The sequence below is a fragment of the Bombus pascuorum genome, chromosome 4 (assembly GCF_905332965.1).
Source record: "Bombus pascuorum chromosome 4, iyBomPasc1.1, whole genome shotgun sequence".
NCBI classification, from domain to species: domain Eukaryota; kingdom Metazoa; phylum Arthropoda; class Insecta; order Hymenoptera; family Apidae; genus Bombus; species Bombus pascuorum.
Window position 1 is genome coordinate 2,894,748 of NC_083491.1, and position 24,842 is coordinate 2,919,589.

Here is a 24,842-nt window from a genome sequence, read left to right on the forward strand (position 1 = left end):
CGAGGTGAGTTAGTAGAACTAGAAGATAGTTCTAGATACAATCGATAGGTTTAATCGATGGGTATAAGATGTTCTTTCGTTGTTATCCCTAGTCCATGTAAGGAAGTGCAATAAAGGTTTTTCGGCTCAGAACGGTGTGATAGATTTATTTATCCAAAGAATAAAATAATAGCTATTATGATCCTACCTCTGAATACAGAAATAACGACAATTTTCATCAATCGCTTTTTATCATTTTATATTCCTGTCTAATCTATATCTCTGAATCCAATTTAAAAACTATTATTGCTTATAAGATACGATTGTTATTTCTAAATCCAATCTGTACCTAATCTATCTATGAATCTGATTTATCCAATTTTTAAGTTCGCATAGATATTCACAGTTTGTCGTTGATATAAACTCTATCGCTATAAACAAACGTTTACACAGATTCGACAATTCCTTCCTGATATCTAATTATGCTAACAGTCGTGTCGATTTATATAAATTATAGCCCGAGGAGGGACTTTGATTGCGTTAGGCCGCGGAATCCTCGCGATATTACGACCAATCGATTACGCTTCATTCAAATAAAGGGGATTGTACTGGATGGGGAGAACAAAGGTGACCCGTAATGAAGCGTGACACTCGGCAATTAGCGACGGAGGATCGTTTTTTGATTTAATTGCTGTCGACTGCACAGGCGTAACCGTATTACGCGTTCACGAGCCGGCTTTTACCTTTCCTGATCAAATGGAGTCATTCGTTGGACCTAATTTATGACAGAGCGTAGACGGTAGTCTTCCGGGATGTTAGGTTCAGGCAGGTAGAATTTATCGAGAATAAATTACGGTTGAACCTGTTAGATGGATCATTTCTTAATCGAAAAATCCTTCTAACGCGGGGCTAAAAATAACAGAGAAAAGTTACTTTTTATTACGTGGAATATAACACGAAGATCGATCGATATGACAAACATGATCGATGGAACGTTAGTTGAAACGTTTAAATGGAGTTTTCTTCGATAGTTGTCAATCTAAAATTCTGTTTCTTTAATCGTTAAAATTTTTCCCATTGCACATTTTTTTATTTAACTGTATTTCTCTCGTAATGAAACTTTTCTACGTGTTTTAAAGTTTTATCGGAAAGAGAATATTTTGATTACGAGGTATCGTCGAATGCGAATTTTAAACGATATACTTCGTTTACAATTTTTTAAACGACTTTTCTGTCACTTAGCGATAACGAAGATAGAACGAAGAAACCGACAAACAATGTTTAAGAGTTTAGGACGATATAAATTACGTTCCATTACGCAATACTATGATTGGTCGAACGTAAAATATTACTTCGTCAATGGATTACGCAACCATAATACGCTCTTCGGCAACGTGTAATAAGCATTCGGAGTAACATGTAGTTACTCGTACACGATAGCACGGTTAATGATAATAGTATTGCTTCATTTTATTAATTAACGAGCAATTTCGACGAAAATGATCTTTTCCGAGTGATGTAACCGATCGAACAATTTTGATAGTAATTTGCGTCTATATAACGGACATTTTAAGCATCCCTGTAATTAAACCGGACGATCGATATATAATTTGTAAAATAATACTTTTCTGTTTTATTCCATTGGTTGGAATCTCATTGTTTCCATTAGAAACATTATTAAAGTAAGATAATTATTTTGATATTTTTTAAATAATATTAGACGTAAAATTGGAACAGATGTACATTTTATATATATCACTTGGAAGATTTTTTAAACATTTTTCAAGAAATTACAAAGATCATGCGGTACATGTCCTTACGATGTCGTAATTTTCTTAATTGTAAATAGTTCTGCGAACAAAGGAACAAAGACGTCCGATGGAAACTGCGATTGCAATTACTGTCTTTCTTTTTTTGCACTTAATTAGCGATATATTTGGAACTTGCCGCAATCCTTCTTTCAGGTGTTCCCACAAATCATCTGTTTCTCTAAATCAAACAATCACCGTTATATTTTCACGTAGATGCTTCCTTTCTTTAATTTCCTTTCAGCTGTTTTGTAAATAACGTCTTTTAGAATTGCTGGGAAGAAACCTGAGTTGCATTTGGAACGATAAAATTCTCCTCTCAATAAGATAGAAATTTATAGAGATAACTACTCGCCTGTCATCGTTACGTAATCTCACTTTCAAAGAACTATTACTTTTTTTTTAATTTTTCTTAATTGTTCAAAAATTCGAGCTCCGTTTCGATAGTCAGAGGCGAAACTAACACGTTGAGAGAACATTTTGCGATAAAATTTCCTTTATATCTGTCTTTCTTTTCATCATCGTACCATGAAAACGAGTAAAAATCGCAACCAATCCAGAGTTAGCGTTTTTAATTCAAACACAAAACCATCCATTCTCGCGGAACGATCAATCACGTTCATAGTGTTGGTTCCTCGTTCGTGACGAGAATTTCTCTCTGCCCGATTTTATTCCCTGTTGCATGGCTGATCTTCTTCTTGTACGGCGGCGAACGGCTTCAACCGCAAGGCTCGTTTATTAATAAACAGCTGGAACTCTGTTCGTTCCTTTTTTCAATGACTACGTACCCATGTCGGAGAGTACGAAACGTACACTCGGTATATTTTAGCTGCATGATTCAGCGGCCGGCGAAACGCGAGTCCCTCTGCCTGTCTCTCTTTTCAACCATCTTTCCTCTATATTTTTGATGTTCCACGCGGGCTGTCCGCGTCGAATCTCGCGGTAAGGTGACGCGACAAAAGTTACCCCGCCGTGCGAAATTTTGCTCCGACTTTTACTCTCTCAAGACGGAATTTAAGATGGAAGATGGACGATTTTTGAAGGACTATTTAATTTTTCCTCCCTTTAATAAGAAAACTTGGAAATCAATTGACAAGCCGATCGAAAGTTCGTAGCATTCGTAATCTTACGAAACGGCAGCCTACGTCGAACAATTTCTACTCGATTCAATCTTACGGCGATAACTTCCTCAACTTTTAATTATTCCCATCGATCATCTACCCCGTAACCACGATCTCACGACTATTCTAAATAACTCGAAGACCGTGTATCGCCGACTGCTAACTTATTAATAGAAAACGGCGAACGCATTTCCAACCATACGAAATTATTCCGCCTCGTGATACTTCTATTTTGCCATCGCCATATCCTCGTTTCTTATTCTCACGTACTCCACATTCTCGTTTACGCCTCTCGAGAGAGTTTAACAACCACGAAACAACAAATTATTACTGTTTACGCTCGAGTAGGTCGTACGCACGAGCTGCGTGAAAGTAGACAGGCTTTAAGGGCACCGTTGTCAGCGCCGCTGCCAGTACCGCTGGCAAATGCTTGGTGGTGGTGGTGACGAAGAGGAGGTTGATGGCGATGATGATGTTAATGCCGCAACCAGTGGTGCTGGAGTCTTTCTCTGGTCGTCTTCTTCCCTGGCGCATCGTTAAATTCGTCTGGATCGACGCCGCGACGTTCTATAATTCGCGCCTCTTTCCATTCTTTTCTCAGTGATTTTCTCTTCTCTTTCTTTTATTCCTCGCTACGATTATTACTCTTAATATATCGCGATCCTTAATTAGAACAGTCGAGAGACGAGGAAATGAATGTAATTGTCGTATAGGTAATTTTAGTGACCTTGGTGCTTTGGATTTTTCAGTGATGAATTATTCATTGTCGGTATAGGTAATTAATACGTTTTCTAATTGTGTTTGAATATTATCTGTAAAATAAAGTAGAGAGAATTGTTTGCATATAATATTTCATTAGTGCATTCATCGCTATAATAATAGATAATTGTAATAAGGAATATTCAGTGAGTTGGTAATAGTGGCAAAGTGAGTTTGTGAATATTACTTCCTACAAACTATACCCGGACATCATTTTCAAACGCCATATTTTATGTCGTCTGTATAAATTAGTGACGAGGAGGACGTTTACCGAGGAGGACCCTTCGAATGTATATCGTTTACCAGTTGGCACGTCGTTCAAAAGAATATTTTCTGCCACCTAAAATATCGATTCTCTGCTTCCTATTAACACTGCGATACTACACCCACGCGTAATCCTGTTAATACTATACCGAAGAATCGTATACCGTAACGTGAAAACAAGTAAGAGTAGAGTCGTTTGAAAAATGTAATTTTATTAACGTAACATTTACTAGCGTTTGTACGAAACGTATAAAGCGACATGCTGCTATAACAGAAGTCTCGATTTAATATATCGAAACGAGATATCGTGGCATAACGCACGTTCCACTATGTCTGTCGATTTTTCACATCGATATTTAGTATGAAATATCGTTGAAAGAATATTCAGAGAGTCGGATAAATTGTCCTATATGGTAGCATTAAATTCCAATTTACGGGCTGTCTAGTAAATATTTTGAACAACGTTGACAGAAAGAGAATAATCAAATTTCAAAATTTTCTTTCGTTTCGAATCTTAAGATACCTGGAGCAAAGAATCGAACGTTTTAGGGTAGTTTCGTGTTTACGAGATGTAATTTACATCCACTTTCCATTCACCTCGGTCAATTATCTCACACACGAAATTCCTCGATATCACCTGTCGCCATACTTTCACTCTTCCTTCTAAAAGAAACTCGATCACCTTTCCCATTCTAATCGACTCTTGCACCAACGGAATGTACTTGTGTGAAAAAAACCGGCGATCAAAGGAAACAGGTCAAGGAGTATAGCCGTATGTTATACTGCCACGTCGAAAATGTAAATGGTGGAAGATTTTTTGAAAAGATGAGAAATTAGGGGAATGAAAAGAAAACGGAGGAGAACGATGTGGATCGCAACAAAGCCTCCCTGTTTACATTGCAGACGGGCCACCTGAGCGTTTTCGAGGGCAAGGACTGTGGTTCAGTGTCTCGGTGGCCGTGCTCGAGCGAAGTCGGTGACGCGCGTACTTTGAGAAGTGTGAGACGGCGCGCGTCTTCGGTGTCTCGCCACGTGAACAAACGGAAAAAAGCGTTCCACCCCGTCGTTTCTAACTTCTGTGCCGTTTCTCTTTTCTTTTTTTTCCATCTTCTACGCGTGCCTCGGTGTTTCAGCCATTAGAGATTTTTTTGGGAAACTTTTCATTGATCGAGAGCGTGGCTGTTGATGCACGTGTGCTCTAGGTACGTTGAGAATAATTTAATCATTTGTTTTTTTTTCTAATTTAGTAATTGATTTTACATTTGTATCGTTTTAATCTCCTTGTTTATATTTGGTATTTCTACATTTCCATATAAACTCTACACGTGTTTATATATCGTATTAGGTCGTCCGAAAAGTTTCTTTCGTTTTATAAGGAAATAATGGATACACAGTATTTTCCGTTTTATATTATTTTATCGAATTACGTATGATCTATTCTACAAAATAAAGTGTTTGTATAAAGACATCGTTGTAAAAGACGTATTTGCAAAAGACACTTTTCGGACAATCTAATATATATCGTATTATAATATATATTTGTACTTTTGATTAAAAATAAACGTAAAACATGGCAGAAAATATAGAAGAAATTTATGGTTAATGAAAAATATAGTTTGCCTTTAAATAGGCATGCTTCGTTGTTCATGAGAATATTTATTTTATTATCTGTTATACATATGATAATAAAGTTTCATACGTTACATATTTGAAACACTCGTATTAGATATGCGGACAATAATAATGGACAAAATGGCATTAGCGTGGGTTTGAAAAGGAATAATCGTCGACGGTTCACAGGAACTTTCAAAAACTCGCGGTCGCACGGTGATTCATCGTACGCTGGCACCGTAACTATAATTCGAGGTGCTGCACGCCTGCGTATTTTTTTCCCTTTTTTTGCCTGCCATAACTAAGGGAACGATTCATTCAACGGAGCAGGAACTACGGCCGATGCGTGCAGGGAATTCCTTCCTTCGTTCTTCGACGAGAAGGAGACGCGAGACGCGTGTCCACTCGGTTTTCCAGGGTTTTTGAATTCGTGGACAGCCGCGATTCGTATCGTCGATTATTTATTGCCAGAGTACGATGTACGGTTAGCCTTTTGTTCTTTCTCGGTTCAAGTTCCCGGCGCCAATTACGCTGATTGCTCGCGAATGACGAATCGCTCGCAGACTCCGGGCGCGAAATACAGATCGATTTGGCGATAGGTAGACGCGTGTTTCGCGTGTAACGCGAGTTTCAAGTTTTTAGAGCTCGAGAAATGTACTCGAGAAGGTTCTTGAGAATGTAGGCTTGACACGAACAAGGATGGTCGATAGAGATAGTAAAAAAACTCGTTTCCTTCGTCTGTCTTTCTATTTTATGAATTCCTCTGCACCGTAATTTGTCGACGAATAACAATTAGTCAGTGGACAAGTTAATAGCTGTAAGTCGTAAAAATGTAACAATCTTGAAATTTAAATCGAAACATTAAACCGTGGATTTTTTTTCGGGGTTTATTATTAGGAAATCTGAAGACGCGAAAATGCACGTAATATGCAAAAACGTATAAAATCTTCGAAATATATTAGGTCGTTCGAAAAGTTTCCTTCGTTTTATAAGGAAATAATGTATGCACAACATTTTCTGTTTTATTATTTCATCGAATTACGTATGATCTATTTTGTTCTACCAAAATAAGGATCACAACGTTCGACAGATTAGGTTTCATTTTGTACAAAGATGCGTCGTTGCAAAAGACGTGTCTGTAAAAGAATGACACTTTTCGGAGAACCTGATAGTACTTTCACGATATGAGAACAGTATGTGAAGAAATTTTTCGCAATAGTTCCATTTCTTTAAGAATATTTGTCAACATATGAATTTGCATAAATATCAACAGTCTATTTATCATTCAAATGCGTTTCACGAAGTGTGTCCGCAATTTTCCAGCAGACTTTCACCATTCTACTACTCTCGCGCTCGCCTGATCGCCTTCGTGTAATATCAGCGTTATGTAGTTGGTTTTATAATTGAATTATACGTAAATGTTTTTCTCCAAACGTCAAAACTTTCACCGATCGAAAGAATAGCGGGATTGCAATAAGATTCGCAATTGAAACACGAATTCGTAAACTGCAGCAAAGTTTAAATAGAAATGTTGGATCGCTTTATTTAAGATCACCCAGTGTATACGCGTGTAAGGCAAGGGAGCGCGTGTTTTAAAAGTGTATTCGGGCTTGTTGCTCGCTAACTTATCGTTTCACACACCAACACTCTGTCTGACTGCCTACTTAGCTTCGTCTGTCTCCTCTGCCTGTTCCCCCTTTCGTCCAGCACACGATAAAGAAACCGTATTGCTTCAATTTAGATGCTGCACCGTTACGTCTCGTTTCATTAATAGTAATTTACATCAACACTCACCGTTTACCAAACACTGCGATCATGCGGTTCGGGATCCATCCAGGCTGACCGTACGATCCGTTTCATGTTATTCAGTCGGTCGATTGGCGTTTCGAAACGATCGACTTGCGTCTGCATTTTCTTCTAACAAGTTGCTTCTAAGAAATAAGAGGCTGACTTTCTGTAGAATTAAATATTTTTCGCTAACGATAATAGTCAACGAATATATTGAGAATATTTTCTTCTGCGTTTCCTATGCATTTTTAATTTATTTTTTCATCGATGATAATCTTAGAATTTCTGTGAGAAGAATCGTTAGACGTTGCTTCGAATTCTTTGAAACTTCCATTGAAAATTCCATTTAGATTGAGCGAAAAAATAAATAGCATTGTTGTGATATTCCAACGAGGAAAGTAATCTTCAGAAAGTTTCTTTTCAACCCATCTACATCGTAATTCCTCGAGATACTTTTCTTCGAGAATAAATAAAACGATAAACAGTAGTAGCTGCCTCTGTAATATCGCGACAAGGAAACTTCTAATTTGGTTGAGGAAAATTTGAAAGCATTTGGAGGTCGACTATTGTCTAAGAACTTCTGAAAGTTCCCTGATACAGAAGAAGAAGAGAACGAGACGCGTGTCAAACCTCGTTTCCATCGACGAACATACGGGTGTATGCGGGTTCAGCCGTTCAGCCAATTTAGGCTAATTTTATAGCGCGATCGTTCATCGTGTTTCCGTCATATCCTTTTTCTCGTAGAAACACACTTTTAACACTCACGAGTAGGAATTCTCTCAAACCAGGATAAAAACCTCTTAAACTTTGTAAACATTTCAGAAGGACTTTAGAAACTTAGACGCGTAAGAGTTACAAACTTTGTTATTAGATCCGCAAAAGTAAGGGGAAGAGGGACGTTTCGTAGAAAATTTTCAGAAACTACACGAGCGAGTGACGAGACAAAATTGAGAAACAGGATGCCACTAAGTTTGAATTCAAATCGAAATCAAATATTCCGATACGTAATCTAATATCCGACGTATAAAGTATCATTTTAACCGTTTGAGGGATCATTGAAAAAATAAGGTCGAAAAATCCCGAACAGACTTGTGTCTGAATCGATTGCGGAGAGAAACAAGCGGCTCAATAGCGCTCGTCATATTTGTTACTTTATGAAATACATCTATATTATTATATATGCGTATTATTAGTTTATAAATATTTCAAGTTTTGTTCAATAAAAATTATTCAGAAGATGACAATGAAATTCAAAATACCGTGAGTCGTCCGTAGCGTTCACACGTACTGGCACTTTTCGATACAAAATCTAAATAGCGCTGTACTAGCCCTTTGCACTCCAAATTTTATTTCAATTTAGTTAGCAACAGCTCCCAACGCTTTTAAGTGTTTTATTTGAAATTTACTTTAACTAAAAAATAAGACAATTTAAGTAAATAGAGGAAGAAGCAAATTCGCTTAAATACCAGCTTTATTCACACTATTGTCGTATTTTGTAATTTTTAAGTGTATGATATATCTTGAAACAATTTCCAGGATGCAATCCTGGTTTTCTTTCGCACGTTTCACGAAAAAAAGTGGGACTGAAAGAATGTCGAGTGGGACTTGATCTCTTGAGATATAAAACTAACGTCGAGTCACACTCGACATAGGAGTGCAAAGGGTTAAGGAAGCAGAGCGAACAAATTTTCCAGAATATCGTCGCCAATTCCTCGTGTTCGAAATCTAATTTCGCGCAAGATTCCATAAAGTTCTGCAAGGAACCGAGGATCCAGCGATTCTAATATCTCTCTGGATAACCCAATCGACCCTTCTTCGTCCTTACAATCGAATCTCGACGCCGACGTTGCCATTAATAGCGTTTGCGACGCGAAAATTTCCCTGGCCCTGGTCACTCGTCGCGACAGCTTGATATTTTTCGCGATTGGGAACAAAGTCGTGGCACGATCGCGCAGCTTTACAATGAAAATTGCACGTTGTCGGATATACCGAAGTTTGATCGAGCTTCCTCGTCGAAGAAGGAGGAATATAGCGTTTCCATTTGATGTACGTAGCTTGGAAGATTCGCCCTACGAGAAGCAAGCTGAGGACTCGTATTTTCGAGGTCTGTAAACGCATTAACTTGCGGGCTATGTATCGAGGGCGGGCTTTCTTTTTTCGCATGCAAGTGATTTCTCAAGTTGATGGGGATATTCTGGCCAGGATCGTGGAATATGATTATCGGGCAGTATAATGGAGATTGGTATCTGGTCGGTGTATCTCATGTGGTAGAAAGTTTCGTATACAATCGTTGAATTACGCTTAGATTTTTCAATCGATGTCTTGGAATGTTCTTAGTTTTGGAAAAAAACATAAGAGAATAGAGAACGATGCGCGAAGACATTGCACTGGGAAACATCGATTAGCAAATGTTTCTATCATCTGACTCGAATTTTCGCTACTGACGCGGAATCGATCGACGTTCTTCCTTCATCACCTTGCAAAATATCTTTCTTGTTTAATTCCAAAGAACAGTACCGCGTTTGGTATCGTATCAATTAAAATTCGCCATCCACCACCTTCGTCTCATCCGTTTATTAAACCGCTACCTAATATCGTAGCACGATCGAAATTCATCATTGCCCTCTTTTCACAATCTTTCATAAATCCGCCACTTAACTCCAAATCCCGTTCCTGATATTACCTTACCAATTGAAGCTACCTTCCAAATGAACGATGCGCGAAGACATTGTACTGGGACACATCGATTAGCATTTGTTTATACGTTGCAAAATATTTCTATCATCTAATTCGAGTTCTCGTTACTGACGCGGAATCGATCGACGTTCTTTCCTCGTCACCTTGCAAAATATCTTTCTTGTTTAATTCCAAAGAACAGTACCGCGTTTGGTATCTTATCAATTAAAATTCGCCATCCACCATCTTCGTCTCAAGTAATCCACCATCTTCGTCTCATCCGTTTCTTAAAACGCTATCTAGTATCGTAGCACGATCGAAATTCATCATTGCCCTCTTTTTACAATCTCTCATAAATCCGCCACTTAACTCCAAATCCCGTTCCTGATATTACCTTACCAATTGAAGCTACCTTCCAAATGAACGATGCGCGAAGACATTGTACTGGGAAACATCGATTAGCAAATGTTTCTATCATCTAACTCGAATTTTCGCTACTGACGCGGAATCGATTGACGTTCTTTCCTCGCCACCTTGCAAAATATCTTTCTTGTTTAATTCCAAAGAACAGTACATCGTTTGGTATCGTATCAATTAAAATTCACCATGCACCAACTTTCAAATTAATCGTCTGATCCATTTTTTAAGATGCTATCTAATATCGTAGCACGATCGAAATTCATCATTGCCCTCTTTTTACAATCTTTCATAAATCCGCCACTTAACTCCAAATCCTGATGCTATTTTGCAAATGAACGATGCGCGAAGACATTGTACTGGAACACATCGATTAGCATTCGTTTATACGTTGCAAAATATTTCTATCATCTAATTCGAGTTCTCGTTACTGACGCGGAATCGATCGACGTTCTTTCCTCGCCACCTTGCAAAATATCTTTCTTGTTTAATCCTAAAGAACAGTACTGCGTTTGGTATCGTATCAATTAAAATTCGCCATCCACCACCTTCGTCTCATCCGTTTATTAAACCGCTACCTAATATCGTAGCACGATCGAAATTCATCATTGACCTCTTTTTACAATCTTTCATAAATCCGCCACTTAACTCCAAATCCTGATGCTATTTTGCAAATGAACGATGCGCGAAGACACTGTACTGGAACACGTCGATTAGCATTCGTTTATACGTTGTAAAATATTTCTATCATCTAATTCGAGTTCTCGTTACTGACGCGGAATCGATCGACGTTCTTTCCTCGTCACCTTGCAAAATATCTTTCTTGTTTAATTCCAATGAACAGTACCGCGTTTGGTATCTTATCAATTAAAATTCGCCATCCACCATCTTCGTCTCATCCGTTTCTTAAGACGCTACCTAATATCGTATCACGATCGAAATTCATCATTGTCCTCTTTTCACAATCTTTCATAAATCCGCCACTTAACTCCAAATCCCGTTCCTGATATTACCTTACCAATTGAAGCTACCTTCCAAATGAACGATGCGCGAAGACATTGTACTGGGACACATCGATTAGCATTCGTTTATACGTTGCAAAATATTTCTATCATCTAATTCGAGTTCTCGTTACTGACGCGGAATCGATCGATGTTCTTTCCTCCCCACTTTGCAAAATATCTTTCTTGTTTAATTCCAAAGAACGGTACAGCGTTTGGTATCGTATCAATTAAAATTCGCCATCCACCATCTTCGTCTCAAGTAATCCACCATCTTCGTCTCATCCGTTTCTTAAGACGCTACCTAATATCGTAGCACGATCGAAATTCATCATTGCCCTCTTTTCACAATCTTTCATAAATCCGCCACTTAACTCCAAATCCCGTTGCCGATATTACCATACCAATTGAAGTTACCTTGCAAATTTCTACCCTCAATTTAAACTCTGAAATACCCTTTTCTAAGATCCTCATACGTACCACCTGAGCCGAAGAACCAGCGAAACGCCCATTTACGCGCACAATGACGCGTGTCTGAACGTTTTTCACAGCCGCACCCCCGCGAGGGTCTCATCGAATTCTCGTTGAAATCCTGGACGCGGCCTCCCAGTAACTTCTAACGAGGCAAAAATGTCGAGATTACGTCTACGACGGAGGATTGATCGACAGTTCTATCGTCTGCAGCTTTGTTCGTCGAACGAAATCGAACGCGAGAATAACCGTAGGGGGTTGGGATACGTTGGGGTTTTCAGAGAAACCTCCACGGCTTGCTACCACTTTTGACGTTTTTGCGTCTCGCCAATGACACCTGCTCCAGACTTTATTAAATCCCCCGACCAGACGAAAATAAAGACCCAACCCCGTCCGAGTCAGACGATTCTCCTTCGTTTTCCTTTTCTTTTGCTTTCGGAGAAGGTGGCGAACGCCGCAGAACTCTGACGTGTTTAGTAAATGAGTTTCACGGTGAATATTAACGAGAATCAGCGGGGCAAGAAACGAGGGTGTAGAATTGATTTTTAGACGCTTCGGCTGTGATCGTTTCTTTGATAATAATAATTCGAGTTTCAACCAGTTTCATCGAGGAACGATCATTTCCAATTAAATAGTACGTGTACTATTCGATCGATGACAGAGCTACTGGAACAAAATCAGAATCTTCGCGTATTTTAAAACGTTCTCTGTTCTATCAATCACGTTCTTAGCTTTGGATTAAGTAAGAGTATTAACGAGATTTTTAGTCGCGAAATATCGAGTAGATAAAGAAATAATATTTGGAAGAATTCGAGAAGTTACTTTCTCGTATCACGGAGATTCGTCTGTTCCCTTTTCGATTGGCGAGTATCGAAAGAGTTGCAGCAATATCGTTCATCGATGATGTAAGTATTAAATAAAATATCAGTCATCGACTGCATCAATCACGTAACTCAGAAATCACAAATTTATGGAGTTTGAATGTTCCGAATTGTTATGGTTTTCTGACGATGCAGCCAATTGCCCTCGCGTAGTGAATATTCCAAGTTCTCTTAGAAGAATCTACCACTAAAAGCACACGGAACTCTACGGTCTTTTTCTGTTCAAGTACGAAAACTACAAATTTTGCGTTATGTCATTGTCATTTTGAAAATGAACCATATGTTAATATTCCGTGAATCGATTGCTCGCTTTGTTACGTAACGGAGGCAGGTACGCGTTTTATTAATCAAGCGTAATAAGTTCGGTAATATATTTACGAATATTTGAGCAGTAAAATTTCGTTTAAATAAATGGAGTTTCGTTGTACCTCTAATTTTAGCTGTATTACGTAATCAACGCAACAGTATGACAAATTCATTTCGGCATGTGAAAATCGGTTATGTACACGGTGTTGAAAAGGGAAAAAATAGAAAAAAATAATTTTGGAGACACGTAGTACATGATACGGATATTATAGTTATAGGATTATTCAACAATTAAAATACATTAATCGCTCGATCGTTTAAATTGTAAAATTCATTTTATCGGTATGTCAATTACAAAGTAATATTTATTTAATATAACGTCTATGGAATAATCACCAAAAATTTTCACTGAATCAACGAATAATTTATTATAATGGGACCATCGTGGTTTTCTTCTTCTAGTTGTAAGTCCCTGTGAATTATTCATTCTTTCCTTGCGCAAAGCACGTTGGTGTTACATCGAACGCGTTCGTCGTAGGCTTTCTTATAACTGTCTGATGTCATCAGCGTGGATCGTTCGGACGATTTCGCAAGTCGATTTTAATCGAGACCAATCAGGGCAATGACTGCAACCACCAATGAACGATTACATTCAGCTGTTTCATGGGAACGCGTCTGCCCTCCGCAAAAAGAATCATCGATCTTCGCATCGTAACGTCATTTATCGAAATAATTAAAACATTCCAATTTCGTCAATTAATTCCACGAAGCTGGAAGTAAATTTCGTTTTTGAAAATTAATCAGATTGCGAAGGTTTAAACGATCGAGAGAAGCTGCTGAAGGTATTAAAAATATCGAACACTGGAAAAATACAGATATTCAAATATTCAAAAAATACTTGTCGCATCAGAATGCGTTGTTATTTCTGTATTCAGAGGTGCGATCACAATAGTTATTATTTTATTCTTTGGATGAATCTATCACACCGTTCTGAGACGGAAAACCTTTATTGCACTTTCTTAAATGGACTAGGGATAAAAAGAAATATCTAGAACTATCTTCTAGTTACTATTTTCTGTAACTAGCGCAACTGCACATGGATGGCAAGCGCAAACTCACCTTGTCATTTTCAACAAAATTCCCATTCTTTTCTATTTTTCAATATTTTTACGAATCAACGGTTTGCCTCTATTCCCTTCAAAGAAGTATCGCTTTCTTTTTATCGAGATTTTAACACCGTTACAAAGGACGCGCGATACGTGTTACACCTAGCACATGTCAAGTATCGAACGATACAAAAGAATTGAAAAAAATCACGCGTGCGAGTAAAGTAACGAAAAGATGATCGCGTTCGAGTTTTACGACTGTAAGGTCGGTTTATATCCCAACAGCGCGATGTAACAGAACCGTTGCAGCCCCCAAGGGGTCAAAGCGAGCCATGAATGTCGATGGCTTGATTAAAGCCGCGGAATTTCAAGTTTTGGCCATTATGAATTTTCAATGTGACGCTGCTCGTAAATTAGTGTCCGCTGTGGACATGTAGGGTTCCAGTCCCTAGAGCGTAAAACGAGTAGAATGGAAAGAAAAAATGTGGCAGATTGATATTACCGGACAGGACAGCACTCTGGAGATGCATTCGAATCCCCGGGGACACGTGATCGATCGGACAGATTAATGGTAAATGTAACGCGTGTTATTGACGGATGAATTCGGTTCGTTTCGATCGCTGTTTCTCGTATTTGCATTCGAATCTCGGATCTGTAGGTTAACTATTAGCTGTATTCTCTTGCGCAAGAAATAATTTCGATTTTTCCGTGTTTATGAGAAATTTGAAAATACAGACGCACATCGAATACGAATAATATAGAAAATTGTATGTAGCGGCACATGAGTTAGAGGACAATTCAACTCATGTATTTGCATTAGGATCTCGGATCTGTAGGTTAACTATTAGCTGTATTCTCTTGCGCAAGAAATAATTTCGATCTTTCTGTGTTTATGAGAAATTTGAAGACACAGACGCACATCGAATACGATTAATATAGAATACTGTATGAAGCCGCACATGAGTTAGAGGACAATTCAACTCATGTATTTGCATTCGGATCTCGGATCTGTAGGTTAACTATTAGCTGTGTTCTCTTGCACAAGAAATAATTTGGATCTTTCTGTGTTTATGAGAAATTTGAAAATACAGACACACATCGAATACGAATAATATAGGATACTGTATGTAGCGGCACATGAGTTAGAGGACAATTCAACTCATGTATATGCATTCGAATCTCGGATCTGTAGGTTAACTATTAGCTGTATTCTCTTGCGCAAGAAATAATTTGAATCTTTCTGTGTTTATGAGAAATTTGAAAATACAGACACACATCGAATACGAATAATATAGGATACTGTATGTAGCGGCACATGAGTTAGAGGACAATTCAACTCATGTATTTGCATTCGGATCTCGGATCTGTAGGTTAACTATTAGCTTTCTCTTGCGCAAGAAATAATTTCGATTTTTCCGTGTTTATAAGAAATTTGAAAATACAGATACACATCGAATACGAATAATATAGGATACTGTATGAAGCCGCACATGAGTTAGAGGACAATTCAACTCATGTATGTGCATTCGAATCTCGGATCTGTAGGTTAACTATTAGCTGTATTCTTTTGCGCAAGAAATAATTTGAATCTTTCTGTGTTTATGAGAAATTTGAAAATACAGACGCACATCGAATACGAATAATATAGGATACTGTATGAAGCCGCACATGAGTTAGAGGACAATTCAACTCATATTGTTATTTTGCCTCGGGACATTAACACCGCCTTGACGCACAAGACGTAAAGATAAATAAACTCCGGGTGAAACAATGTCGCAGCTACGTGCAATCGTCGACCAAAAACGAATTCGAATTTTCCGACTCTCCCCCGACCGGTAGAAATAAACGGACGCGATCGCGAGCGAATCAGTTATTAACGGAGTTACAGGCAGTTATCAACCAGTTATCAACGAATTATCAGCGATCTAGTTAACGAGTCTATTTTACGACTTATACACTGTCTCAGCGAATATAGCCTGTATACTAATTTATTATTTTAAATATATTCGACGATTTGAACAACAAGCAATAACATTTAATAAATCTCACGATGAAACATCTTACACAAGTCCTCTACATGTATAAAGTAAGGATCAATAACACAGATGAAAAACATATAAATATTTAGCAAGAATAGCAAATACGATATTTTGGAAAATAGCATAATTGCGAAGCATAGGAGAACGAAGATCTAAGGAAGATTGGAAGTTAAGGATAGAGTTGTTTGATAGTCTAGTTAGGAGCGTTTTTTCTTTTTACAAACGAGCATACGACGATAGAAAAGATTCAGCGAGCCACGTATCGCTGGAATCAAAGGAGGAGAGAAAAATTCGCAATAAAAGCAGGCGCGAGACCAGTAAAATACGAAGAGAAGTTAGGAAGCACCGAAAAAGATTCAACCAGATGGAAATGCAAGAGGATACTAGTGAAACGGGAGATAGTAATATGAAAGTAGAAAGAGAAAAGTAGAAAGAGATTTTTAGAACTATGGTCAGAATGATCAGGTACAGAGATGATCGCGCAAAGAGAATAGAAAATGGAGAGGAAATCTGGGAAGAGCAAAGATGTGAGGATATGAAACAATAAGAAAGAGAGACGGATATGAAAAAGTCAAAATAAGCAAAGGAAGTTAGAGGAATAGAAATGAGTTAAAAGCAAGAGCGAGATCTAGATTCGATGATTTCGATGATTAAGCGATGAATCTAGGCAATGTAGATATTGGGAAGAATGCAAAGAAGAATGTAAATTATGTGGTGAGTTGAAAGTGGAAAGTTGCGATAAGAATGCGTAGAATAACGAGAAATAAAGATTCAAATTGGGTAGAAATAGTAAGCGCAAGTGGAAAAGTAAGCCTGGCAAGGTCAAATGAAATTATATGGAAAAGGAAGAGCGAAGAATTGGCTAGGAAGGAAGAAATATCAGATGAACGAAGAGTAGAAAGGAGAAAGGTAAAAAAGAAATAGGCAGAAGAAATAGATCGATAGGGGTAGGATAGGAATAGAATAGAAAGAAGATATTGCACAAAGTATAGAAGAGTGATAAGAGCGGTGATAGTAGAATCTAGAACAGAGGTTTGAAAATAATTTAGAGTAGAAAAGAAAAAGTGGTAAAAAAAGCGAGATTAAAGTCAGAGAGAGAGAAAGAGGGAGACTGGACGTGACCGAAATAGATTCGATATAGATAAATATCGTACAGATACTGTACTGTACAACCAATTAGATAACAAAGTACTATTATTATTATTATTATTATTATTATTATTATTGTGTCTATGGATTAATGTAACAAGTATCAATGTCAGTATTCATAAAGTCGAGATATTAGTAATTTTAAAGATACGTTCTCTTTACGGTTTTGCTATTTTTATCAGAATTACATAGGAGAAATTCCGAAATGAAGGATATTAAAATTTGAATGTTAAGAATCTTTCGACTTGAGATCTTTCACTTGACGTAATTGAAATATTTGCGATCTCCTGGATGGTTAAAATTCTTATCGGCGGAAAATCGAATAAAGTGGTTGTTCTGAATTTAGAATTCCCTTAATCGCATCTCGACCGCGTAACCCCCGATATCTAACGGATGTGCAGTATAATTTACCGCATTGTTGGCAAGGTTTTCATGGAAGAATTTGCTCGGTGTTGTCAGCTAGGCCTGTCCCCTCGTACTCGATCCACCATGAAGTGTAGTGAATTGAATTTAGAGACCGAAAAGCTCAGTCAAGGAGCATCGAGTGGCTATGGATAAAGGTAAACCACGTTAAACGTGAATTTACAATAAATCTGGCCCGTGTGGGGGAGCTTGCGACCGTAGAAAATTCAATTTCACGGGAATTTTACTCCAAAGCGTTATACGGAAATTGAACGTTTTGTTTGAAAAATTAAACGTTTTTCGATAAATATTTCGCATTATCGATCTGAAATTTATTTCTCAGTGTTGTCCTCTTTTATGCTTTGCCTCTTCGGTTCTCCAGTGCTTCGATTTTCTAATCTCATTCGTCTAGTTGTTCATTTCGATCCAAGTCCTTCCAGTTCTACAATTTTCTAACTTTCTGATCTTCTAGTATCTCAATTATCTAATTCTGCAGGCACCTAGTCGTTTAGTTTCCTAATTCTACTTCTCTAACCTTCTAGTCCTTCGGTTCTCCAATTTTCACGTAAATATATCCTATATTATTAAAGGTCATCGGTGTCAAGTTTTTAACGTTCGTCATTCTCTTGCGATTTCTTTCGATCCCTTTCGTACAAACGATTCGATTACGTTTAATCCGACGTCGTAAATCCAAAGCTCGTGAAACAAGCGTCGTCCAGCGTTGAACGACGACGCTATAAACCGTCGCTTTAGCGCAACTTACGATTTAAATCCTCGGGGCTGGACCGAAACCGATGAAATATCGCTGCAAATTACCGACAAATTTGACGCCAGAAAATTTCGACCCTCACGGCGATGCAAATAATTCCGGAGAAATTTTACGGTGATTGAGACGTACATTGTGAAATTTTTTTTCAAAATAATCCGGCTGACTTCATTCTCTCTCTCTCTCTCTCTCTTTCTTTTATTCGTTATTTTCTTACGATTTATGATAGTAATAAATTTACACTGTAATGAATATTCACGAGAATGTGGGTGTTCCTTTTTGTTACAGATTACGTAGTTTCGTGGTGCGTGACAATTTTGTGTCCGATTCGTTTACGTTTATATGCTCAGTGGAGAAAATAAGGTGCAATTAAAGTTTCACGGTTTGCATCGATTAATCATCGCGTTCGTGGCTAAGCGGCGTTGAATCTTGATGACTAATATGACAAGAAGATGACGTCATTGGTTCAGAGGGATTTGGCGCCAACACGGAAGAGGGAATCCACCAGCAGTAATGCTTCCAGTTACTTGATGGTGAGTGAGAATAAATCTTTTCCAGGTATATTTTAGTACCTGACATAAATTTTAGTAGTAGTAAATTTTAGTATATTACGATGTCGATCATTCTCTGAATTACTTGTATACAAAAGTTGACGATTGTCCAAAGAAATTTTAATAGGCCATTGATGCCGAGGACGTAAGTCTTTGGTATAAAAATATACATGTTAATTGGTGAATAATTATGTAGATGACTTTATTCAACGAATAACCGGTTTTTTCTTCTATGATGATTTAAATGTAAATTACCGTGTCATAATATCTTTTCTTAAAAAATACTCTTACATAGCGTTTTGATATAGTTAATATCTTCTTTGATATGATCGATAATTGATCGAATAATTTAACAAAATTTAACAACAGATATTAGCCCATGAAATTTAAATTTCGAACGAGTGACATTTCAAATACTCCTATGTTTAAACACGCATACATATGCAAAACATATATAAGACATGGATATTCAAATCTCGAGCTTCGTCCAATCTCTGCAAACTATTGCAACGTAGAAAGCATCGTACCATGTAGCCCAAATCACCCCCCAAAAAACATGGCTCTATCAACTCCAATCCCATGGAAATACTCTCGGCATAGATTCTCCCTACCATTGTGTTCGTAATCTTCGGGAGAAAATTCTCGCTGCTTTCTCAGTACTATCGTTGTCCAAATAACTCGTGATATCAGCAACCCCCATTCTTATCGCGCCTGCGATGTCCAAGGCTGGCTCTAGATCTAGTCGCATCACGAGTATCGTGTAGTCGCGACAATAACGAGGCGACGATCCCGAAAGCTGGAAACGTACTGTGGCGCCTTCCACGACGTCGACGTTTGACCATGAGGAGCGTCGTGACCCGTAGGGTGCGCGTTATCGTTTGTCAAGAGTGTTAGGCCGATGGAAAAGTTTCGCGAAACATCCCTGAATTTCCTCGTCGTCGCCTTTCCTTTGATTATCCGAGCGTGTGCCACGTGTCCCTTCCTGTTGACGCGATTTCTCTGTGGAATTTTTCTGAGCGTGGAATTCAGATTATTTTCGGGTTATTTTAATTTTTTTAACGTTTCCCGTAGACCAACGATAGTAAAGATCGATAAAGAAACGATGATTATGATTTCCGCGATCGTTATTAATATACTCTTTAGAGATCTTTTTATTTGTTAGATACCTTTTTAAAAAGTATCAGATTATTCTTATCGCGACTATTCATGTTTATTTTTTCTATCGTCTGTTGAATTTTTATGAGTCTGAAATGTAAATTACCTTAGGCGCCGTTTTAATTGTGGAGGAATTTACGCTTGCATTTAAACTACATTTTTATGGAATTTTTGTTCACTTTGTAGATATCTTTCTTCGAGTTACAGTACGCTGTTAGATTATTCTTGTTGAGATATTTATGTTTATTCTTCTATCTCTTTATATATTTGTTTATGGTATATTCAGTTCGCTATCCCCTTTAGGATACATAGCAGAGGGGATGAAAAATAAAAGAATAAAATAGCATAGTAGTTCTACCATCTTCATATTCCCTATTTATCTTTTTTATTCTCAGACTTGAATTCTTCGCCTATTTCTCTGATAAAACTGACACGATGAAAATAAATAAATAAATAAATACATAGATAAATAATCATGTTTTCGTTTCAAGAAAAGTGCACTTTCATACTTTTACTAATTTCAAACTCCAAAAGACTCTACGTCAACGATCACAGTATACCTGCTTCATAATTTACAAACATGTCACACTTTTCCAACTGTTCCATAAAATTTCGTTGCACATATTCACTTCAAATCGCCCTAAAATACTACCCATCCCCCAGCCGCTATTTCCACCCCCCGTTACTTACTCTCCGACCAAATTACTCTATTCCACGTCACCTCCACTTTTTCCCTCCCTTGCAAAAACTCTCTAACATCGCCATTTTCACCGCGTGCAAACCATTCTCTCGCGCGTTTCCCATTAATGGGACGCATCTTTTCTTTCGGACTAAGCGCCCCCTATCTCGCGCGCTCGAGTTCGCTTCCGGCGAGCATTTTTCGGTATTGAACCGACGCTGCGTGGTCGGAATTTTATAAACGGCGGGGAAAATATATCCGGGACGAGGAAAAGCGCGCTGGGGGTTGGATGCCTGGAAAGGTATGCAAAGGGGCAAAAAGTGAAGCATCGCGACGTCGGTGGCGGTGGCCTCGATGGGGTCGACAAGGAGAAACGCAAAGTCGGCGAAATCCTATTTAATGCAAATTTTGTCATGCACCAGAGCGATATCTCGCCGTTGTAAAATTAATGTTCCCGATGTTTCCTTTTCATTTCCGCCACTGTCGCCTCGCCGCGATCCTCGAAACATGATGGATAGCCAAAAATCTCACCCCAGATCGATTTACAGACTCCTTTGTTTCGAATTCTCCTAGTAGCAGCGGAATCGTTTAGATTACCTTGGATAAATAGAAGACGTGGTAGACGATCTTTTTCTTCTCTTTTCTTTTTTCTCTCTTTTCCTATTTACTGCGAAGAAATTTATTAATTGATTCTGATCTTTTACGCACTTACGGGTAATTTGGAGGTACAAAGATGCGCGCAAACCGCGCGATATGTAAAATTGTATAAAATATCAAAATCGTAGGGCTTCTGTTAATATTTAGTAGATGAAACAATTTTCTATTCAAACTTAGTCTCCATCTTCATAAAAATATGAATTTGTTTAAATATCCGCGATCTAATTGTTAACGTTATTTCAGAGTTTTATACGATGATCCGTAGGAAGCGAATGTTCGATACGTCGACTGCCATCAAACTTGTCGATGAAAAAAAGATTCGCTTCTCGTAGTTCAATGAATCTTTTTTAGAATCAAAAATTACATATTTTCTCTACAAAACCGTGTACGATCTCTCAATACAAATATAATTCAGTTTATGGATATCGAGATATAACGTGAATCTTTTCGATCGATCGTCCGAAAGGTGCAATTAGACTTGGCCGCTGGAAGGATGTCCGTGACAACCGCGTTTCAGGGTAGAGGCAATTAGGTGAAATTTGAATGGGTCTAGCTATCTGGACGATTATGCGTGAGCACGAAGTCCATCCCCGCGTCTTTCGCCCTTATAGGGATTGTTACGTCCCCGGGCAGCTTAAAAACGCTTTAACTTGCCGCACGGATAAGAACAGATGGTTCTCCTGTCCCCACGGAAACATATAAGCCATGCGAGTTAATGCTCGCTGGAATATTCAAAGGTAGTCACGGAATCACTATTTTTCACAGCCCGTCGCCTTCCTGTACCCGTTAAAGAAATACGCCATTATTCTCCTTTTTTCCTTTTTTTAACGGTCGTATTTAAAATACAATATCAAAACTTACAGTGGGATGTTGGGATTTTCTCAAACCGTCCATCCACCTCTACTTGTCCGTACATTATTTATCAAAACATTTTACCTCTTTTGCATATTAGATTCTTTCTCTTGCATATTAGAATCTGAAAATTCTATGGAGCTGAGAACAGGTTCATAGACACGTAATCTGATTTATCTGAAAAAGCCGATCGATAGATTCCTCTGCGTGCAACGTTATATTTCATTTTCCTGATGGCGAGGTTGGCTCTATGAACGACGCAGGGGGGCTAAAACGATTTCCAAAGCTCAGAGGAAGGTTTAATCCGATGATTAATTCAATTAACGGCGACTGCACGATCGATCTGGCACTGCACGGTTTCAGAGATCGGCAGACAGGACCTTAAGCTTCATTTGCATACCGGTTGATTCTCGAGCTGCGGCGGAAGCCTGTTTCGTCCTTGAGGCCGTAGTTTTCCATTAAAAGCGCCGTACATGGTGTCTTGCAACGATTTATTGTCGGACATTAGGAAAATAAGCAACGAACGCTATAAAAATATAAGAAATAGAAGGAGAATCTCTTCGCACAGTAATTGAATAGTCGTTAAAAAAAAAAAAAAAAAAAAAAAAAAAAAAAAAAAAAAAACAAAGTCAGTTTTTAAAATCAGTCTATTTTTATTATCAAACTTGTTACTTTTATGCAAGGGAAATTTGTAATATCGGTAACTTATAGCTTCTAACCTGCTTTATTCGTTTAACGGAGGAATTTTTCAAGGCTATTTGAAGCTACGATGCAAATTTCGTGAAATCGTAGGAATAATGTTAATCGAATTTGGCAGCGAGCGAAAAAGTTAAAATTGAAAACGGAAACAGTCGGAAACAATTCAAAATAACTGATAGATTATTGGAAAAATTGGAAAGCGATAAAATAAAACGATTTATTACCAGTAGATACATAGGATTTACCGTGCTACAAATGGTCAATTTTATTTCTTCGAGTACGATCGATTACAAGAAAGTAAGTCAGACGGAATTACGGTGTGTGGATTGAAAAAGTTGAAACGGAGTCGGAGAACAATGATTCTTCGACACCCGGTGCACTTCAATTGTACCAGATCGAAGGCCATCTTCGCAGACACCGGTTCCAGTGTCTAGAAAGTTTCCTGTCAGCCGACCGTCGATACACTTTCGATCCTCTCGGCTTTACTTCGTCGCGGCGAATCTCCTGCTGTAATTAGCTGAATCCCCTTCGATCAGCTCGAGGATGTTCAACGTTCCTTGAGAAAATCGGCGTTTTGGTTGTTGCTCTGGTAAACTGCAGATACACTGGATCGTGGTATTTAAACGTTTTATAACTTTACGAGATGCTCAGGAATAATCACACAGCCGTAAATTACACAGCGTAAATTAAATAAGAAAAATTCAAATCGTATGAAACGATCACTTACAAATTGTATTAGAACAGTTGCAATCTACGATTCGTCGAATTATGTATTTTTTTTATTCGATTCTCGTTTCGTGTGTTACATGCTTGGAAAATGCAAAAAGCTGAAGAGATTATATCGTAAAAATCACCATCAAATTCTGAATAATAAATTCGTCTACCCTTTAATCCCGCCATTCGATATTTCAACGAACTGGAATTAATTTCACCGGAAACTCGCAACTCGAGTAAGTCTGTTCGTTATTCTGCGAGAAAAAGCGCGAGAGTGAAGGAAAGATATAGGGAAAAAAAAGAAGAAAAAGAAAAAAAAGAGAGAGAGTACTAAAGGCGAGTGAATTTTCAGGCGAGTGAACGCCTATCGCGTCGCTACGGTCCATCGACGTGGAAGAAAGTCGAACGCACCGCGGCCGAGGGTGGAAGAGGAACGCGCGAGGAGCCGATAAATCCTTCGTTCAATCAAGTTAAAACGATGCTAAATTATTTGGAAGGACATAACGGTGCTAAAAGTCGAGGCTTTAAGAATGGTATACGTGTGTACAATCGTTTCGTGGGATTATATTTTTCCGTGTTTGGGGATGGCAAGAAATGTTCTTCCGCGGCTGAGAGCGCTCCTTTATGTCGTCGCTTTAGGCCTCGGTCACACGGAAATTTTTTAATTCCGCTATTCTTGTATCTTGATATAATTACTTTTACGTAATTAACATACTGTATCTTTATTTGGTTTCAGGATCAGATATGTATCTTTATCAACCTATTTATCTCATTTATATCAGCCACCCAATCTTTAATTTCGAAAAGGAGATCGTAACGAAGAAGATTATATGTACGCAAAGACAATGAATCGTACATTTTATGAAAATGCATTATTTGTCACGGATGACAGAACCAACGCTCGTGTGGCCGCAGCCTTAAAGGCGAAGCCTTTAACTGCGGAGGTGGTCAACCCTCGAGCGACTCGAGTATCGCGAATTCTCGCTGAAAG

The 24,842-nt window shown here is 38.2% G+C and overlaps 1 protein-coding gene across 2 annotated transcripts in view; it reads left to right on the forward strand.

The window, feature by feature from the left end:
- Positions 1 to 4,884: 4,884 nt before the first annotated feature.
- The window catches only part of LOC132906526 (protein sprint), a 163,248-nt gene continuing 143,290 nt past the window's right edge, over positions 4,885 to 24,842 (forward strand). The window contains exons 1-2 of one of the 2 annotated variants that reach the window (XM_060958792.1): positions 4,885 to 5,133; positions 18,833 to 19,077. In XM_060958792.1, the coding sequence (XP_060814775.1) occupies positions 18,997 to 19,077 (81 nt within the window). In that variant the 5' untranslated portion in view covers positions 4,885 to 5,133; positions 18,833 to 18,996. Of the gene's footprint in view, positions 5,134 to 16,911; positions 17,137 to 18,832; positions 19,078 to 24,842 lie in introns of those variants that run through there. The other variant, XM_060958793.1, reaches the window with a different exon arrangement.